The sequence below is a fragment of the Danio rerio genome, chromosome 9, assembly GCF_052040795.2.
Source record: "Danio rerio strain M-AB ecotype USA chromosome 9, GRCz13ab, whole genome shotgun sequence".
NCBI classification, from domain to species: domain Eukaryota; kingdom Metazoa; phylum Chordata; class Actinopteri; order Cypriniformes; family Danionidae; genus Danio; species Danio rerio.
In genome coordinates, this window is record NC_141029.1 from 58082943 (window position 1) to 58102373 (window position 19431).

A 19431-nucleotide genomic window follows, 5' to 3' on the forward strand; every position below is an offset into this window, starting at 1 on the left:
AGTATCTTCACCAAACTTGTTACACATATGCAAGAGGTCAGTCTAAGGTCATAGCATAAAACTCGTAGACATTGGCCACATGATGGCGCTATACATTGTAAAATCACTGTATCTGAGTAACCATTTATCTGATTAACTTAAAATTTGACATGTCGTGTCTTTGTCCAAGGTGCCATGACTCAATCTACACATTATATCATAGGGCTGCTTATACTGGTCACTTTGACATAAAAGCGGTCACTCGAAATGTTCATTAAAAATTTGTCAATATGTAAAAATCGAAGTTGCTTCTCTGGAGTGTTTAATCAAACATTTGTTAGCTCAATCTATAAACTTTAACACTCTAATCGTATATTTTGTTGTCGAATAAACTACTTACAGGCGTCCTAACTGCTATATGACCTTACCCTGCTAAACCGCTTGACCCCCGTTAATTGCTGCTTGCAGCTATATTTATTATTATTATTATTATTATTATTATTATTCTGCCGAAGTCACTATTGCCCAGACCAAACCGTAAGGCCGAGAGAGCTGAAACTTGGCCAGATGGTAGTACCCCGGTACACTACGTTCTGGCCAAAGATCAGCCAAATCGGACCATAGGTGGCGCTATGGCGCCAAAAAAACACTTTTTGGACATTTTTTGCCGCTATTCGTTCACCGTTTGTCGTAGACTCAAAAACTTTACATTTTTTGAATCCTTGGGTTAACCTGAACAAAAGTGTATAGCAGAAATTTTTGCTCTACGACGCACCGTTTTCCCGCTACATCGCGATTTATCCGAAACCTACTTTTGCGAACTAGTCCTAGGTTTTACACTCAATCTAAATCAAACCAGCTCTCAAATGTTCTCTGGACACTGAATATCAATAATTATCAAAAAAAAGTTGACATTTTCATTCTCACTCGAAACAGTACACAACAATGTTCAATGCTAATTGAAGCTAAATGCTAATTGGAGCTATAACTTTTGAACGAAATGAGATATCATCACCAAACTTGGTACACACATGCATAAGCTCAATTTGAGGTGACACTGCAAAACCCGCAGACTTTGGCCACATGGTGGCGCTATAAAGCTAAAAAAACATAAAAATTACTCTAACCTTACAGCCATTCGTCCGATCAGCTTGAAATTTGGCATGCAGTGTCTTTAACCAAGTTGTCATAACATACTATAAGGACATTGGCATATCTCAAAAAACATGGCCGCCATTGGCCAATTAAAATTGAGCAGCCATTTAACAAGGTTAACAATGAGTGATCAAAACGAAACTCGCTGGGCATGTTCGACTCACGGTCCTAGAGGTCTGTAAGAATTTTGAAAGAAATCGGCCACTAGGGGGCGATTTTACGTATTTTTAGTGTGTAATGGGTTGTGTATCACACAACCTTTTGCGCAACCACACAAAATACATATCATATGATAGGCCTGCTCATACCAAACAGTTTGACACTAAAACCACTGCTGTCACTTACACCGTTCGTTAAATATGCATCAATATAGGAAAAACCTACTTTTGCAAACTAGTCCCTGGTTTTTCACTCAATCGCAACGAAACGAGTGTTGTTAGAATCTCTGGACTGTGTAGATCAATAATTATCAAAAAAAAGTTGAACTTTTCACTTTCGCTAGCTGTAACAGGCTAATTTACAAAAGGGGCGAGTCCACACGAACCTACATGCCTCTAAACCAATAAGGAAAACTCATAACATCACAGAAATTGGTGAGCCCATGTGCCATATCAATGAAAAGAAACTTGCAAAATTTTGTGAAGATCAAACCATAGGTGGCGCTATAATAGCAAAAAGAGTCTTAAAAACATGCCAAATGGCTTAAAAATAAAGTAAATGATCTTCATTTAAACACTATTTCACAAAAACACTTAATCTACATATCATATGATAGGTCTGCTTATACTGAACAGTTTGACACTAAACCCACTGCTGTCACTCACACCGATCATTAAAAAACCATCAATATAAACAAAACCTACTTTTGCGAACTAGTCCCTTGTTTTTCACTCAATCGCAACGAAACCAGTGTTGTATGAACCTCTGAACTGAGTAGATCAATAATTATCAAAAAAAAGTTGAACTTTTCATTTTAGATAGCTGTAACAGGCTCATTTACAAAAAAGGGCGTGTCTACACGAACCTACATGCCTGTAAACCAATAAGGAAAACCCAAAACATCACAGAAATTGATGAGCTCATGTGGCATATCAATGCGACTAAACATGCAAAATTTTGTGGTGATCAGGCAATAGGTGGCGCTATAATAGTAGAAATGGTTCTAAAAACATCATAAAATGGCTTAAAAATGCAGTAAAAGTGCTTCATTTACACACCTATCACTGAAATGATTTACAAGTTGTTGTTTTTTTTGCCCATCTTGGATGTTTAAAGGTCTCAAAAACACATATTTTCAGTATTCTATCATTTTAGCCACTATAACACAGACTTTTAACTGTCACCTACCATTTCTAACCACTAGATGTCACAACAAGACCACTTATTTATTGTTCAAAACATTTGCATACCTTTGTTGTTCTACATTTTTTTGAGTTTAAAGTCAGGGAAATTGCATTTAGGATCATTCTGAATCACATTTTGACCTGATATAAACACTGCTTTGCATTAAACATCTAATTTGGTCCCAGTTAACCTCTGTGTAATAATTCTTATAGGCTAAACTGGTTCTATAATTAAACACCTTGTTTTAAAACATGTGTAAAAAAAATCACAACTGTCGCAACTAGATGGCATTAACAGACCACTTATTGTTTATTTTACTGCTCTATAGCAAAGAATGTGATGTAATGTTATGTAATGCATTCTGAATCCCAAATTGACATGAACTGAACACAGTTAATGCATTTAAGTTTAAATTTTGTCAAAGCTTGTCACACCTTTTACTCTGTAGATTTTTAAATTCTTTTATTAAAACACGAAATTATTAGTTTTTTATAGTTATATAGTTTTGTCATTTTTGTTGGGAAGAGCTAAAATAGCCATAACTCATGAATGGATTGAAATATCTACACCAAACTTGTCACACATATGCAAGAGGTTAATCAGAGGTCATAGCATGAAATTCGCAGACATTGGCCACATGATGGCGCTATACATTGTAAAATCACTGTATCTGAGTAACCATTTATCTGATTAACTAGAAATTTGACATGTCATGTCTTTGTCTAAGGTGCCATGACTCGATCTACACATTATATCACAGGGCTGCTTATACTGGTCACTTTGACATAAAAGCGGTCACTCGAAATGTTCATTAAAAATTTGTCAATATGTAAAAATCGAAGTTGCTTCTCTGGAGTGTTTAATCAAATAGATTGTTAGCTCAATCTATAAACTTTAACACTCTAATCGTATATTTCGTTGTCGAATAAACTACTTACAGGCGTCCTAACTGCTATATGACCTTACCCTGCTAAACTGCTTGACCCCCGTTAATTGCTGCTTGCAGCTATATTTATTATTATTATTATTATTATTATTATTATTATTATTATTATTATTCTGCCGAAGTCACTATTGCCCAGACCAAACCGTAAGGCCGAGAGAGCTGAAACTTGGCCAGATGGTAGTACCCCGGTACACTACGTTCTGGCCAAAGATCAGCCAAATCGGACCATAGGTGGCGCTATGGCGTCAAAAAAACACTTTTTGGACATTTTTAGCCGCTATTCGTTCACGGTTTGTCGTAGACTCAAAAACTTTACATTTTTTGAATCCTTGGCTTAACCTGAACAAAAGTGTATAGCAGAAATTTTTGCTCTACGACGCACCGTTTTCCCGCTACATCGCGATTTGTCCGAAACCTACTTTTGCGAACTAGTCCTAGGTTTTACACTCAATCTAAACCAAACCAGCTCTCAAATGTTCTCTGGACACTGAATATCAATAATTATCAAAAAAAAGTTGACATTTTTATTCTCACTTGAAACAGTACACAACAATGTTCGATGCTAATTGAAGCTAAATGCTAATTGGAGCTATAACTTTTGAACGAAATGAGATATCATCACCAAACTTGGTACACACATGCATAAGCTCAATTTGAGGTGACACTGCAAAACCCGCAGACTTTGGCCACATGGTGGCGCTATAAAGCTAAAAAAACATAAAAATTACTCTAACCTTACAGCCACTAGTCCAATCAGCTTGAAATTTAGTATGCAGTGTCTTTGACCAAGTTGTCATAACATACTATAAGGACATTGGCATATCTCAAAAAACATGGCCGCCATTGGCCAATTAAAATTGAGCAGCCATTTAACAAGGTTAACGATGAGTGATCAAAACGAAACTCGCTGGGCATGTTCGACTCACGGTCCTAGAGGTCTGTAAGAATTTTGAAAGAAATCGGCCACTAGGGGGCGATTTTACGTATTTTTAATGTGTAATGAGTTGTGTATCACACAACCTTTTGCGCAACCACACAAAATACATATCATATGATAGGCCTGCTCATACCGAACAGTTTGACACTAAAACCACTGCTGTCACTTACACCGTTCGTTAAATATTCCTCAATATAGGAAAAACCTACTTTTGCGAACTAGTCCCTGGTTTTTCACTCAATCGCGACGAAACGAGTGTTGTTAGAATCTCTGGACTGTGTAGATCAATAATTATCAAAAAAAAGTTGAACTTTTCACTTTCGCTAGCTGTAACAGGCTCATTTACAAAAGGGGCGTGTCCACACGAACCTACATGCCTGTAAACCAATAAGGAAAGCCCAAAACATCACAGAAATTGGTGAGCACGTGTGCCATATCAATGAGATGAAACTTGCAAAATTTTGTGAAGATCAAATCATAGGTGGCGCTATAATTGCAAAAATAGTCTTTAAATAATGCTAAATCGCTTAAAAATAAAGTAAATTTGCTTCATTTACACACTATTTCACAAAAAACACTTAATCTACATATCATATGATAGGTCTGCTCATACTGAACAGTTTGACACTAAAACCACTGCTGTTACTCAAACTGTTCATTAAAAAACCATCAATATAAACAAAACCTACTTTTGCGAACTAGTCCCTGGTTTTTAACTCAATCGCAACGAAACCAGTGTTGTATGAACCTCTGGACTGAGTAGATCAATAATTATCAAAAAAGAGTTGAACTTTCCATTTTAGATAGCTGTAACAGGCTCATTAACAAAAGGGGCGTGTCTACACGAACCTACATGCCTGTAAACCAATAAGGAAAACCCAAAACATCACAGAAATTGGTGAGCAGATGTGGCATATCAATGTGAATAAACATGCAAAATCTTGTGGAGATTGGGCAATAGGTGGCGCTATAATAGTGGAAATGGTTCTAAAAACATGCTAAAATGGCTTAAAAATGAAGTAAATGTGCTTCATTTACACACTTATCACTGAAATGATTTATAAGTTTTTTTTTTTTGTCCATCTTGGATGTTTAAAGGTCTCAAAAACACATATTTTCAATATTCTATCATTTTAGCCACTATAACACAGACTTTTAACTGTCACCTACCATTTCTAACCACTAGATGTCACAACAAGACCACTTATTTATTGTTCAAAACATTTGCATACCTTTGTTGTTTTACATTTTTTGAGTTTAAAGTCAGGGAAATTGCATTTAGGATCATTCTGAATCATATTTTGACCTGATGTAAACACTGTTATGCATTAAACATCTAATTTGGTCCCAGTTAACCTCTTCATAATAATTCTAATAGGTAAAACTGGTTCTATGATTAAACACATTGTTTTAAAACATGTGTAAAGAAAATCACAACTGTGGCTTCTAGATGGCAGTAACAGACCACTTATTGTTTATTTTACTGCTCTATAGCAAAGAATGTAATGTAATGTTATGTAATGCATTCTGAATCCCAAACTGACATGGCATGAACACAGTTAATCCATTTAAGATCAAATTTAGTTAAAACTTTTCACACTTTTTACTCTGTAGATTTATAATTATTTTAATAAAACACAAAATTTTCAATTTATACAGTTAGAACATGCTCAATTATAGAAGGGATATGTTTATGCACACCTAAATGGCTGTAATCACATAAATAAATTACACTGTGGCCACTAGATGGCAGTAGGAGATCATTAATAGCTTATTCACTGCTCTTTTTTCATTTTTATTAAGAAGAGCTAAAATAGCCATAACTCATGAATGAATTAAAATATCTTCACCAAACTTGTTACACATATGCAAGAGGTCAGTCTAAAGTCATAGCATAAAACTCATGGACAATGGCCACATGATGGCGCTATACATTGTAAAATCACTGTATCTGAGTAACCATTTATCTGATTAACTTAAAATTTGACATGTCGTGTCTTTGTCTAAGGTGCCATGACTCGATCTACACAATATATCATAGGGCTGCTTATACTGGTCACTTTGACATAATAGCGGTCACTCGAAATGTTCATTAAAAATTTGTCAATATGTAAAAATCGAAGTTGCTTCTCTGGAGTGTTTAAACAAACATTTGTCAGCTCAATCTATAAACTTTAACACTCTAATCGTATATTTCGTTGTCGAATAAACTACTTACAGGCATCCTACTTGCTATATGACCTTACCCTGCTAAACTGCTTGACCCCCGTTAATTGCTGCTTGCAGCTATATTTAGGGGGTCAAGCGCGAAGCGCTGAAACCCTATTGTTTTTGTTAAGATTTTTATTATTATTATTATTATTATTATTATTATTATTCTGCCGAAGTCACTATTGCCCAGACCAAACCGTAAGGCCGAGAGAGCTGAAACTTGGCCAGATGGTAGTACCCCGGTACACTACGTTCTGGCCAAAGATCAGCCAAATCAGACCATAGGTGGCGCTATGGCGCCAAAAAAACTCTTTTTGGACATTTTTGGCCGCTATACGTTCACCGTTTGTCGTAGACTCAAAAACTTTACATTTTTTGAATCCTTGGGTTAACGTGAACAAAAGTGTATACCAGAAATTTTTGCTCTACGACGCACCGTTTTCCCGCTACATCGCCATTTGTCCGAAACCTACTTTTGCGAACTAGTCCTAGGTTTTACACTCAATCTAAACCAAACCAGCTCTCAAATGTTCTCTGGACACTGAATATCAATAATTATCAAAAAAAAGTTGACATTTTTATTCTCACGCGAAACAGTACACAACAATGTTCAATGCTAATTGAAGCTAAATGCTAATTGGAGCTATAACTTTTGAACGAAATGAGATATCATCACCAAACTTGATACACACATGCATAAGCTCAATTTGAGGTGACACTGCAAAACCCGCAGACTTTGGCCGCATGGTGGCGCTATAAAGCTAAAAAAACTTAAAAATTACTCTAACCTTACAGCCATTAGTCTGATCAGCTTGAAATTTGGCATGCAGTGTCTTTGACCAAGTTGTCATAACATACTATAAGGAGATTGGCATATCTCAAAAAACATGGCCGCCATTGGCCAATTAAAATTGAGCAGCCATTTAACAAGGTTAACGATGAGTGATCGAAACGAAACTCGCTGGGCATGTTCGACTCACGGTCCTAGAGGTGTGTAAGAATTTTGAAAGAAATCGGCCACTAGGGGGCGATTTTAAGTATTTTTAGTGTGTAATGGGTTGTGTATCACACAACCTTTTGCGTAACCACACAAAATACATATCATATCATAGGTCTGCTCATACCGAACAGTTTGACACTCAAACCACTGCTGTCACTTACACCGTTCGTTAAATATTCATCAATATAGGAAAAACCTACTTTTACGAACTAGTCCCTGGTTTTTCACTCAATCGCAACGAAACCAGTGTTGCTGGAATCTCTGGACTGTGTTGATCAATAATTATCAAAAAAAAGTTGAACTTTTCACTTTGGCTAGCTGTAACAGGCTAATTTACAAAAGGGGCGTGTCCACACTAACCTACATGCCTGTAAACCAATAAGGAAAGCCCAAAACATCACAGAAATTGGTGAGCACATGTGGCATATCAACGAGATGAAACTTGCAAAATTTTGTGAAGATCAAACCATAGGTGGCGCTATAATAGCAAAAATAGTCTTTAAATAATGCTAAATCGCTTAAAAATAAAGTAAATTTGCTTCATTTACATACTATTTCACAAAAAACACTTAATCTACATATCATATGATAGGTCTGCTCATACCGAACAGTTTGACACTAAAACCACTGCTGTTACTCAAACTGTTCATTAAAAAACCATCAATATAATCAAAACCTACTTTTGCAAACTAGTCCCTGGTTTTTAACTCAATCGCAACGAAACCAGTGTTGTATGAACCTCTGGACTGAGTAGATCAATAATTATCAAAAAAAAGTTGAACTTTCCATTTTAGATAGCTGTAACTGGCTCATTTACAAAAGGGGCGTGTCTACACGAACCTACATGCCTGTCAACCAATAAGGAAAACCCAAAACATCACAGAAACTGGTGAGCAGATGTGGCATATCAATGTGAATAAACATGCAAAATTTTGTGGAGATTGGGCAATAGGTGGCGCTATAATAGTGAAAATGGTTCTAAAAACATGCTAAAATGGCTTAAAAATGAAGTAAATGTTCTTCATTTACACACTTATCACTGAAATGATTTATAAGTTATTTTTTTTGTCCATCTTGGATGTTTAAAGGTCTCAAAAACACATATTTTCAATATTCTATCATTTTAGCCACTATAACACAGACTTTTAACTGTCACCTACCATTTCTAACCACTAGATGTCACAACAAGACCACTTATTTATTGTTCAAAACATTTGCATACCTTTGTTGTTTTACATTTTTTGAGTTTAAAGTCAGGGAAATTGCATTTAGGATCATTCTGAATCATATTTTGACCTGATGTAAACACTGCTATGCATTAAACATCCAATTTGGTCCCAGTTAACCTCTTCATAATAATTCTAATAGGTAAAACTGGTTCTATGATTAAACACATTGTTTTAAAACATGTGTAAAGAAAATCACAACTGTGGCTTCTAGATGGTAGTAACAGACCACTTATAGTTTATAGTTTATTTTACTGCTCTGTAGCAAAGAATGTGATGTAATGTTATGTAATGCATTATGAATTCCAAATTGAAATGACATGAACACAGTTAATGCATTTAAGATCAAATTTAGTCAAAGCTTGTCACACTTTTTACTCTGTAGATTTTTAAATTCTTTTAATAAAACACAAAATTATTAGTTTATATAGTTATATAGTTTTGTTATTTTTGTTGGGAAGAGCTAAAATAGCCATAACTCATGAATGGATTGAAATATCTACACCAAACTTATCACACATATGCAAGAGGTTAATCAGAGGTCATAGCATGAAACTCGTAGACATTGGCCACATGGTGGCGCTATACATTGTAAAATCACTGTATCTGAGTAACCATTTATCTGATTAACTAGAAATTTGACATGCTGTGTCTTTGTCTAAGGTGCCATAACTCGATCTACACATTATATCTTAGGGCTGCTTATACTGAACGCTTTGACATAAAAGTGGTCACTCGAAATGTTCATTAAAAATTTGTCAATATGTAAAAATCGAAGTTGCTTCTCTGGAGTGTTTAATCAAACATTTGTTAGCTCAATATATAAACTTTAACACTCTAATCATATATTTCGTTGTCGAATAAACTACTTACAGGCGTCCTAACTGCTATATGACCTTACCCTGCTAAACCGCTTGACCCCCGTTAATTGCTGCTTGCAGCTATATTTAGGGGGTCAAGCGCGAAGCGCTGAAACCCTATTGTTTTTGTTAAGATTTTTATTATTATTATTATTATTATTATTATTATTATTCTGCCGAAGTCACTATTGCCCAGACCAAACCGTAAGGCCGAGAGAGCTGAAACTTGGCCAGATGGTAGTACCCCGGTACACTACGTTCTGGCCAAAGATCAGCCAAATCAGACCATAGGTGGCGCTATGGCGCCAAAAAAACACTTTTTGGACATTTTTGGCCGCTATACGTTCACCGTTTGTCGTAAACTCAAAAACTTTACATTTTTTGAATCCTTGGGTTAACCTGAACAAAAGTGTATACCAGAAATTTTTGCTCTACGACGCACCGTTTTCCCGCTACATCGCGATTTATCCGAAACCTACTTTTGCGAACTAGTCCTAGGTTTTTCACTCAATCTAAACCAAACCAGCTCTCAAATGTTCTCTGGACACTGAATATCAATAATTATCAAAAAAATTTTGACATTTTTATTCTCACTCGAAACAGTACACAACAATGTTCGATGCTAATTGAAGCTAAATGCTAATTGGAGCTATAACTTTTAAACGGAATGAGATATCATCACCAAACTTGGTACACACATGCATAAGCTCAATTTGATGTGACAGTGCAAAAACAGCGGACTTTGGCCACATGGTGGCGCTATAAAGCTTAAAAACCATAAAATGACCCTAACCTTACAACCGTTGGTCCGATCAGCTTGAAATTTGGCATGCAGTGTCTTTAACCAGTTTGCCATGACATATTATAAGGACAATGACACATCTCAAAAAACATGGCCGCCATTAGCCAATTAAAATTGTGCAGCCATTTAGCAAGGTTAACGATGAGCGATCGGAACGAAACTCGCTGGGTATGTTCGACTTATGGACCTAGAGGACTGTAAGAATTTTGAAAGAAATCGGCCACTAGGGGGCGATTTTACGCAATTTTAAGGTGTAATGGGTTGTGTATCACACAACCTTTTGCAAAACCACACAAAATACATATCATATGATAGGCCTGCTCATACCAAACAGTTTGACACTAAAACCACTGCTGTCAGTCACACCGTTCGTTAAATATTCATCAATATAGGAAAAACCTACTTTTGCGAACTAGTCCCTGGTTTTTAGTTCAATCGCAACAAAACGAGTGTTGTTAGAATCTCTGGACTGTGTAGATCAATAATTATCAAAAAAAAGTTGAACTTTTCACTTTGGCTAGCTGTAACAGGCTAATTTACAAAAGGGGCGTGTCCACACGAACCTACATGCCTGTAAACCAATAAGGAAAACTCACAACATCACAGAAATTGGTGAGCACATGTGGCATATCAATGAGAAGAAACTTGCAAAATTTTGTGAAGATCAAACCATAGATGGCGCTATAATAGCAAAAATAGTCTTAAAAACATGCTAAATGGCTTAAAAATAAAGTAAATGTGCTTCATTTAAACACTATTTCACAAAAACACTTAATCTACATATCATATGATAGGTCTGCTCATACTGAACAGTTTGACACTAAAACCACTGCTGTCACTCACACCGATCATTAAAAAAACATCAATATGTACAAAACATACTTTTGCAAACTAGTCCCTGGTTTTTAGTTCAATCGCAACGAAACCAGTGTTAAATGAACCTCTGGACTGAGTAGATCAATAATTATCAAAAAAAAGTTGAACTTTCCATTTTAGATAGCTGTAACAGGCTTATTTACAAAAGGGGCGTGTCTACACGAACCTACATGCCTGTAAACCAATAAGAAAAACCCAAAACATCACAGAAATTGATGAGCTCATGTGCCATATAAATGTGAAGAAACTTGCAAAATTTTGTGGAGATCGGGCAATAGGTGGCGCTATAATAGTAGAAATGATTCTAAAAACATCATAAAATGGCTTAAAAATGCAGTAAATGTGCTTCATTTACACATCTATCACTGAAATGATTTACAAGTTGTTGTTTTTTTTGCCCATCTTGGATGTTTAAAGGTCTCAAAAACACATATTTTCAGTATTCTATCATTTTTGCCACTATAACACAGACTTTTAACTGTCACCTACCATTTCTAACCACTAGATGTCACAACAAGACCACTTATTTATTGTTCATAATATTTGCATACCTTTGTTGTTCTACATTTTTTTGAGTTTAAAGTCAGGGAAATTGCATTTAGGATCATTCTGAATCACATTTTGACCTGATTTTCAACACTGCTATGCATTAAACATCTAATTTGGTCACAGTTAACCTCTGTGTAATAATTCTTATAGGCTAAACTGGTTCTATAATTAAACACCTTGTTTTAAAACATGTGTAAAGAAAATCACAACTGTGGCAACTAGATGGCAGTAACAGAGCACTTGATGTTTATTTTACTGCTCTATAGCAAAGAATATAATGTAATGTTATGTAATGCATTCTGAATCCCAAATTGACATGAACTGAACACAGTTAATGCATTTAAGATTAAATTTTGTCAAAGCTTGTCACACCTTTTAATCTGTAGATTTTTAAATTCTTTTAATGAAACACAAATTATTAGTTTATATAGTTATATAGTTTTGTCATTTTTGTTGGGAAGAGCTAAAATAGCCATAACTCATAAATGGATTGAAATATCTACACCAAACTTGTCACACATATGCAAGAGGTTAATCAGAGGTCATAGCATGAAATTCGTAGACATTAGCCACATGATGGCGCTATACATTGTAAAATCACTGTATCTGAGTAACCATTTATCTGATTAACTTAAAATTTGACATGTCGTGTCTTTGTCTAAGGTGCCATGACTCGATCTACACATTATATCATAGGGCTGCTTATACTGGTCACTTTGACATAAAAGCGGTCACTCGAAATGTTCATTAAAAATTTGTCAATATGTAAAAATCGAATTTGCTTCTCTGGAGTGTTTAATCAAACATTTGTTAGCTCAATCTATAAACTTTAACACTATGATCGAATATTTCGTTGTCGAATAAACTACTTACAGGCGTCCTAACTGCTATATGACCTTACCCTGCTAAACTGCTTGACCCCCGTTAATTGCTGCTCGCAGCTATATTTATTATTATTATTCTGCCGAAGTCACTATTGCCCAGACCAAACCGTAAGTCCGAGAGAGCTGAAACTTGGTCAGATGGTAGTACTCCGGTACACTACATTCTCACCGAAGATCAGCCAAATCGGCCCATAGGTGGCGCTTTTGCGCCAAAACCCAATATTTTGGCCGCCATTTGTACACCGTTTGTCGTAGACTCAAAAAAATTACAAATTTGGAATCCTTGGGTCAGCCCGAACTAAAGTGGAGTGACCCAGATTTTCTCTACGTTGGACCGTTTTCCCGCTACATCGCGATTTGTCCGAAACCTACTTTTGCGAACTAGTCCTAGGTTTTTTGCCCAATCTGAACCAAACCAGCTCTGAAATGTTCTCTGGACACTGAATATCAATAATTATCAAAAAAAAGTTGAAATTTTTTTTCTCGCACGAAACAGTACACAACAATGTTCAATGCTAATTGAAGCTAATTGCTAATTGTAGCTATAACTTTTGAAAGGAATGAGATATCCTCACCAAACTTGGTACACATATGTGTAAGCTTAATTTGATGTGACAGTGCAAAACCTGTGGACTTTGACCACATGGTGGCGCTATAAAGTTTAAAAAACATAAAAATTACTCTAACCTTACAACCATTACTCCAATCAGCTTGAAATTTGGCATGCAGTGTCTTTGACCAAGTTGTCATAACATACTATAAGGACATTGGCATATCTCAAAAAACATGGCCGCCATTAGCCAACAAAAATTGAGCAGCCAAATAACAAGGTTAACGATGAGTGATCGAAACGAAACTCGCTGGGCATGTTCGACTCACGGTCCTTGAGGTCTGTAAGAATTTTGAAAGAAATCGGCCACTAGGGGGCGATTTTACGTATTTTTAGTGTGTAATGGGTTGTGTATTACACAACCCTTTGCGCAACCACACAAAATACATATCATATGATAGGCCTGCTCATACCGAATAGTTTGACACTCAAACCACTGCTGTCACTTACACCGTTCAGTAAATATTCATCAATATAGGAAAAACCTACTTTTGCGAACTAGTCCCTGATTTTTAGTTCAGTCGCGGCGAAACCAGTGTTGTTAGAATCTCTAGACTGTGTAGATCAATAATTATCAAAAAAAAAAGTGGAACTTTTCACTTTGGCTAGCTGTAACAGGCTAATTTACAAAAGGGGCGTGTCCACACAAACCTACATGCCTATAAACCAATAAGGAAAACTCAAAACATCACAGAAATTGGTGAGCACATGTGCCTTATCAATGTGAAGAAACTTGCAAAATTTTGAGAGCATTAAACCATAGGTGGCGCTATAATAGCAAAAATAGTCTTTAAAACATGCTAAATAGCTTACAAATGCAGTAAATGTGCTTTATTTACACACTATTTTACAAAAAACACTTAATCTACATATCATATGATAGGTCTGCTTATACTGAACAGTTTGACACTAAAACCACTGCAGTCACTCACATTGTTCATTAAAAAACCATCAATATGTACAAAACCTACTTTTGCGAACTAGTCCCTGGTTTTTAGCTCAATCGCAACGAAACCAGTGTTGTTAGAATCTCTGGACTGAGTAGATCAATAATTATCAAAAAAAAGTTGAACTTTCCATTTTAGATAGCTGTAACAGGCTCATTTACAAAAGGGGCGTGTCTACACGAACCTACATGCCTGTAAACCAATAAGGAAAACTCAAAACATCACAGAAATTGGTGAGCAGATGTGGCATATCGATGTGAATAAACTTGCAAAATGTTGTGGAGATTGGGCAATAGGTGGCGCTATAATAGTGGAAATGGTTCTAAAAACATGCTAAAATGGCTTAAAAATGCAGTAAATGTGCTTAATTTACACACTTTTTACTGAAATGATTTATAAGTTGTTTTTTTGTCCATCTTGGATGTTTAAAGGTCTCAAAAACACATTTTCAATATTCTATCATTTTAGCCACTATAACACAGACTTTTAACTGTCACCTACCATTTCTAACCACTAGATGTCACAACAAGACCACTTATTTATTGTTCAAAACATTTGCATACCTTTGTTGTTTTACATTTTTTTAGTTTAAAGTCAGGGAAATTGCATTTAGGATCATTCTGAATCACATTTTGACCTGATGTAAACACTACTATGCATTAAACATCTAATTTAGTCCCAGTTAACCTCTCCATAATAATTCTAAGTGGCAAAACTGGTTCTATAATTAAACACCTTGTTTTAAAACATGTAAAACTGTGGCTTCTAGATGGCAGAAACAGACCACTTATTGTATATTTTACTGTTCTGTAGCAAAGAATGTAATGTAATGTTATGTAATGCATTCTGAATCCCAAACTGACATGGCATGAACACAGTTAATGCATTTAAGATCAAATTTAGTCAAAGCTTGTCACACTTTTTACTCTGTAGATTTTTAATTCTTTTAATAAAATACAAAATTTTCATTTTATATAGTTAGAACATGCTCAATCTTAGAAGGGATATGTTTATGCACACCTAAATGGCTGTAATCACATAAATAAATTACACCGTGGCCACTAGATGGCAGTAGGAGATCACTAATAGCTTATTCACTGCTCTTTTGTCATTTTTATTAAGAAGAGCTAAAATAGCCATAACTCATGAAGGAATTAAAATATCTTCACCAAACTTGTTACACATATGCAAGAGGTCAGTCTAAGGTCAAAGCATGAAACTCATAGACATTGGCCACATGGTGGCACTATACGTTGTAAAATCACTGTATCCGAGTAACCATTTTTCTGATTAACTTAAAATTGACATGCTGTGTCTTTGTCTAAGGTGCCATGACTCGATCTACACATTATATCATAGGGTTGCTTATACTGGTCACTTTGACATAAAATCGGTCACTCGAAATGTTCATTAAAAATTTGTCAATATGTAAAAATCGAAGTTGCTTCTCTGGAGTGTTTAATCAAATATTTGTTAGCTCAATCTATAAACTTTAACAGACTAATCTTATATTTCGTTGTCAAATAAACTACTTACAGGCGTCCTAACTGCTACATGACCTTACCCTGCTAAACTGCTTGACCCCCGTTAATTGCTGCTTGCAGCTATATTTATTATTATTATTATTATTTTCCATTTTCCATATCTGCAATGCCTGTATTTTTGTTGTTTTTTGCAGTCCACTTAGAATTCAACATGGAAATCAATGTTTTCTTTATTGGCATTGATTGTTTTGAGTTTTAAATGTCATTAACATGCCTGTGCTTTATTTCTGTAATAAATATGGCTGTCAAGCAGGATCTTGATGGTTTATTGTGGGTTTGTTGTTTACATGAAGAAATCTGTGTTACAAGTTAAACACAAACTCTAATAAACAATAATATTTTGAATTTAAATAGTTTTTGTCTTGCGTGTACACAAATTTGACATTCGAATAGCCAAAATTACAAGTTACAGTCTTTTAAATGTGATTAATCGCGATTCATTTTTAAGTGTGATTTATTAGTTAATTTTTTTAATCGATTGACAGCAATAATATATATATATATATATATATATATATATATATATATATATATATATATATATATATATATATATAAAGTATATATATATAAAAAGTATATATATAGTAAATAATATTTGGTCCAGACACCAAAATGTAATGCTTTTTTTATCTGTGTGCATAAAAACACACAATTTTTACTGCTTTATCTCTGCAGTGATAGTTTTTATGCAGTTCTGCATTTGTAAAATGAGTATTTGTTTGTTCATCCTTAGAGATTGTGTTACAAGAATAAAATCACAACATATGAGAAATTTGTGGTTTTATTGGGGTTGACCTGATGGTGGTGTTCCCATAGCAGCCGATGTCTCCAATGCCCAGATCGTCCACCATCATCAGCACAAAGTTTGGTCTGGATTTCTGATCTCCATCTGAGAAACACGAGCAGAACTGGAGGAAGAGCAGCAGAGCAGACACACTCCTGCAGAAACACAGCAGAGGAGGTCAGTTATGAACAGTCAACTAAAGATATGATTATCCTTGAATCAGAACTATTCGCCCCCTCCTGTGATTTTATTTTGGGTTTTTTTCTCGAATATTTTCCAAATGATGTTGAACAGATTCAGGAATTTCTCACAGTATTTCCTCTTATATTTGTTCTTCTGGAGAAAGTCTTATTTGTTTTATTTCGGCTAGAATAAAGCAGTTTTTAATTCCTTTAAAGCCATTTTAAGGTCAATATTATTCGCCCCTTCAGCAATATTAGTGTTGGATTGTCTCCAGAAAATTGATCTTTTTACTATAGGAAGTCCTCGGCTATGCATGGCTATTATTAATCAGAAATTGAGTGTACAAAGTTTAACATTAGGAAATGCAGTCTTGAATTTACAAACAGCCGGCAAGTCCCGGAGAACAGATGTAACACACTGATCAAATGCAGTTTTCAGTCACGCTCATGTAAAAGTAATATGCAACTGGTTTAGTTTTGCCTTCATTTTTGTTTTCAGTCGTGTCATAAAGCACGAGTCTTCAACACATGATTTATTTACAACACATTTTTAAACATAATTCATTTCTAATAACTACTTTATTGTCTTTGCCATGGTGAAAGTGCATTATATTTCATAGTTATTTTGCAGGATAGTTGTATAAAGTCCCTTTAAGTATCCTATAAGCTATAATTCAGATTAAAGTGTAATTTAAAGACTCAACTAGGTCATGTTAACTAGGAAAGTTGGAATAATTAGTCAAGTTATTGTATGACTATGTTGCATGGACAATCAAAAAATAAACAGTGAATATTTATTAAGGAGGTTAATATTACTGAATAAGTTAAAACTGCTTTTATTCAAGACTAATTAAGGTATAAGACTTATCATGACTCCAGATGAATTATTTTTGTTTTATAGGAAATACTGTGAAAATCTCCTTGGTTTGTTAAAGATCATTTAGGAAACATTATTTTAAATTAAAGGGAGAGCAAAAAGAAATGACTTTAACTGCATCTGTTAAAGTTTACAGGTGCACACATGTGCCTTGATGTACTTGAATGTTATCAATGTGTTCTAATACAAAGTTAACAAGGAAGATTATTTTGAGTTTAAGTTATTAATTATCTTTTTTATGAAGACTGCAGATTGATGCATGAAAAAAAGACTTTGAATAATTAAGTAGTTTGTGGTGTATGTTAAAGTGTGCCCCCTAAAAGTACACGTGGCCCCTGCCCGGCTCCCCCAGTTACTCTGGTCTGATTGCATGTCTCGCGGCACTTGTAATGCAGTATACACTGACAGACCTCAGGCTCCTGCTGTCCATCATCTTCATCAGCAGATCTTCATCATATTCAGCTGATTCCCGGATGAGCTGTGCTTTGTGAACACGGAAGTGAACACTTTTCCTGCAAACGCGTTCTCTTTTTCTGTGAAAGAGTCTGAAGATCAGCTTATTTAATCGATTATTTATTACCTCCAAAGTCTCTCGCACAGAAAGCGGTGTTTCACGCGCATGCGCACTGCTTCAATAAGTCGCGCGTTGAGTTCAGATTGTGTCCTGTGAGGATTGTACTCGCTTACCTGCTTCTTAACCCCTCAGTTTGATGCGTGTCTGTGCGCTTTTTCTCCTCAAGAGTTTGACAGGATCTTCCAGATTCCCGCAGTACCTGTGAATGACGCGATTACTGTAAACACCTCAAGAGATGCGCAGGAATATACAACAAACGCGCTTTACAGTCTCGTATTTATTACGTGATTGTTGTTCTGCCTGTTTCTATGCACTTTATTCGTTATTTCTTTATAAAATAACAAAAAATGTGCCGTTTGTCATACAGTTTAACTGTATTGTTCCACGTTTATTTTCGGATGACGCATTACCGTAAAAACCGCCGGAGAGGCGCACTCGTTATTCAACAACGCGCTGTCTATTTAAATATTGCAGAAAATAAGAACAAACAAATAACAGAAAGCTAAAATAAATCAATAAAAAAACAGCCAGTATAAATAGAGTATAAATAGAGCCAGTAAAAATACAGTGTCTATGCATTCAGTGGTTGTATATGTATAGACTATCAGGAATAAAAATATATATAATAATAAATAGATGGCTCTGACTTTTTGCTTTTCAACAGTTTCACAGAAGAAACAAAAGAAATCAATATAAACCGGTATAAAAACTGTTTATACAGTGAGGTGACTAGGCAGTTTTATGTTCATATGTGGAAATTCTGACAATAGAATAGCTACAAAGGTTAATAAAACATTTCAGATAATTAAAAAAAAAAAAAAATATATATATATATATATATATATATATATATATATATATATATATATATATATATATATATAAATATATATAAATATGTATGCTCGCTCGGGAACACTATTATATTAAACATATACAAGTCACTATTATAGTATGTAACACTTAATGAAATCTTTAAGAATGAAAACTAAGTGCGCGTGTATTCTGCATTGTACGGCAGAGGAGAACAAAGACTCATTCACAGTTTGTTTGTGTGCTGGCAAAACTTCCTTCTGCTGTGCAAACATTTATTAAAACTGTGAAATAACTTTTCCTCTCCTATAAGTGTTGTTCTCAACTG

At 35.1% G+C, this 19431-nt stretch overlaps 1 protein-coding gene across 1 annotated transcript in view; it reads right to left on the reverse strand.

Moving 5' to 3' along the window:
- Nucleotides 1–18464, reverse strand: part of arsh (arylsulfatase H) — a 52064-nt gene extending 33600 nt beyond the window's left edge. Inside the window, exons 1-3 of the mRNA XM_087268530.1 lie at nt 18404–18464; nt 18127–18249; nt 16669–16812 (exon numbers count right to left, since the gene is read on the reverse strand). Coding sequence (XP_087124656.1) covers nt 16669–16812; nt 18127–18155 — 173 coding nt within the window. The 5' untranslated portion in view covers nt 18156–18249; nt 18404–18464. The remainder of the gene's footprint in view (nt 1–16668; nt 16813–18126; nt 18250–18403) is intronic.
- Between the last annotated feature and the right edge of the window lie 967 nt (nt 18465–19431).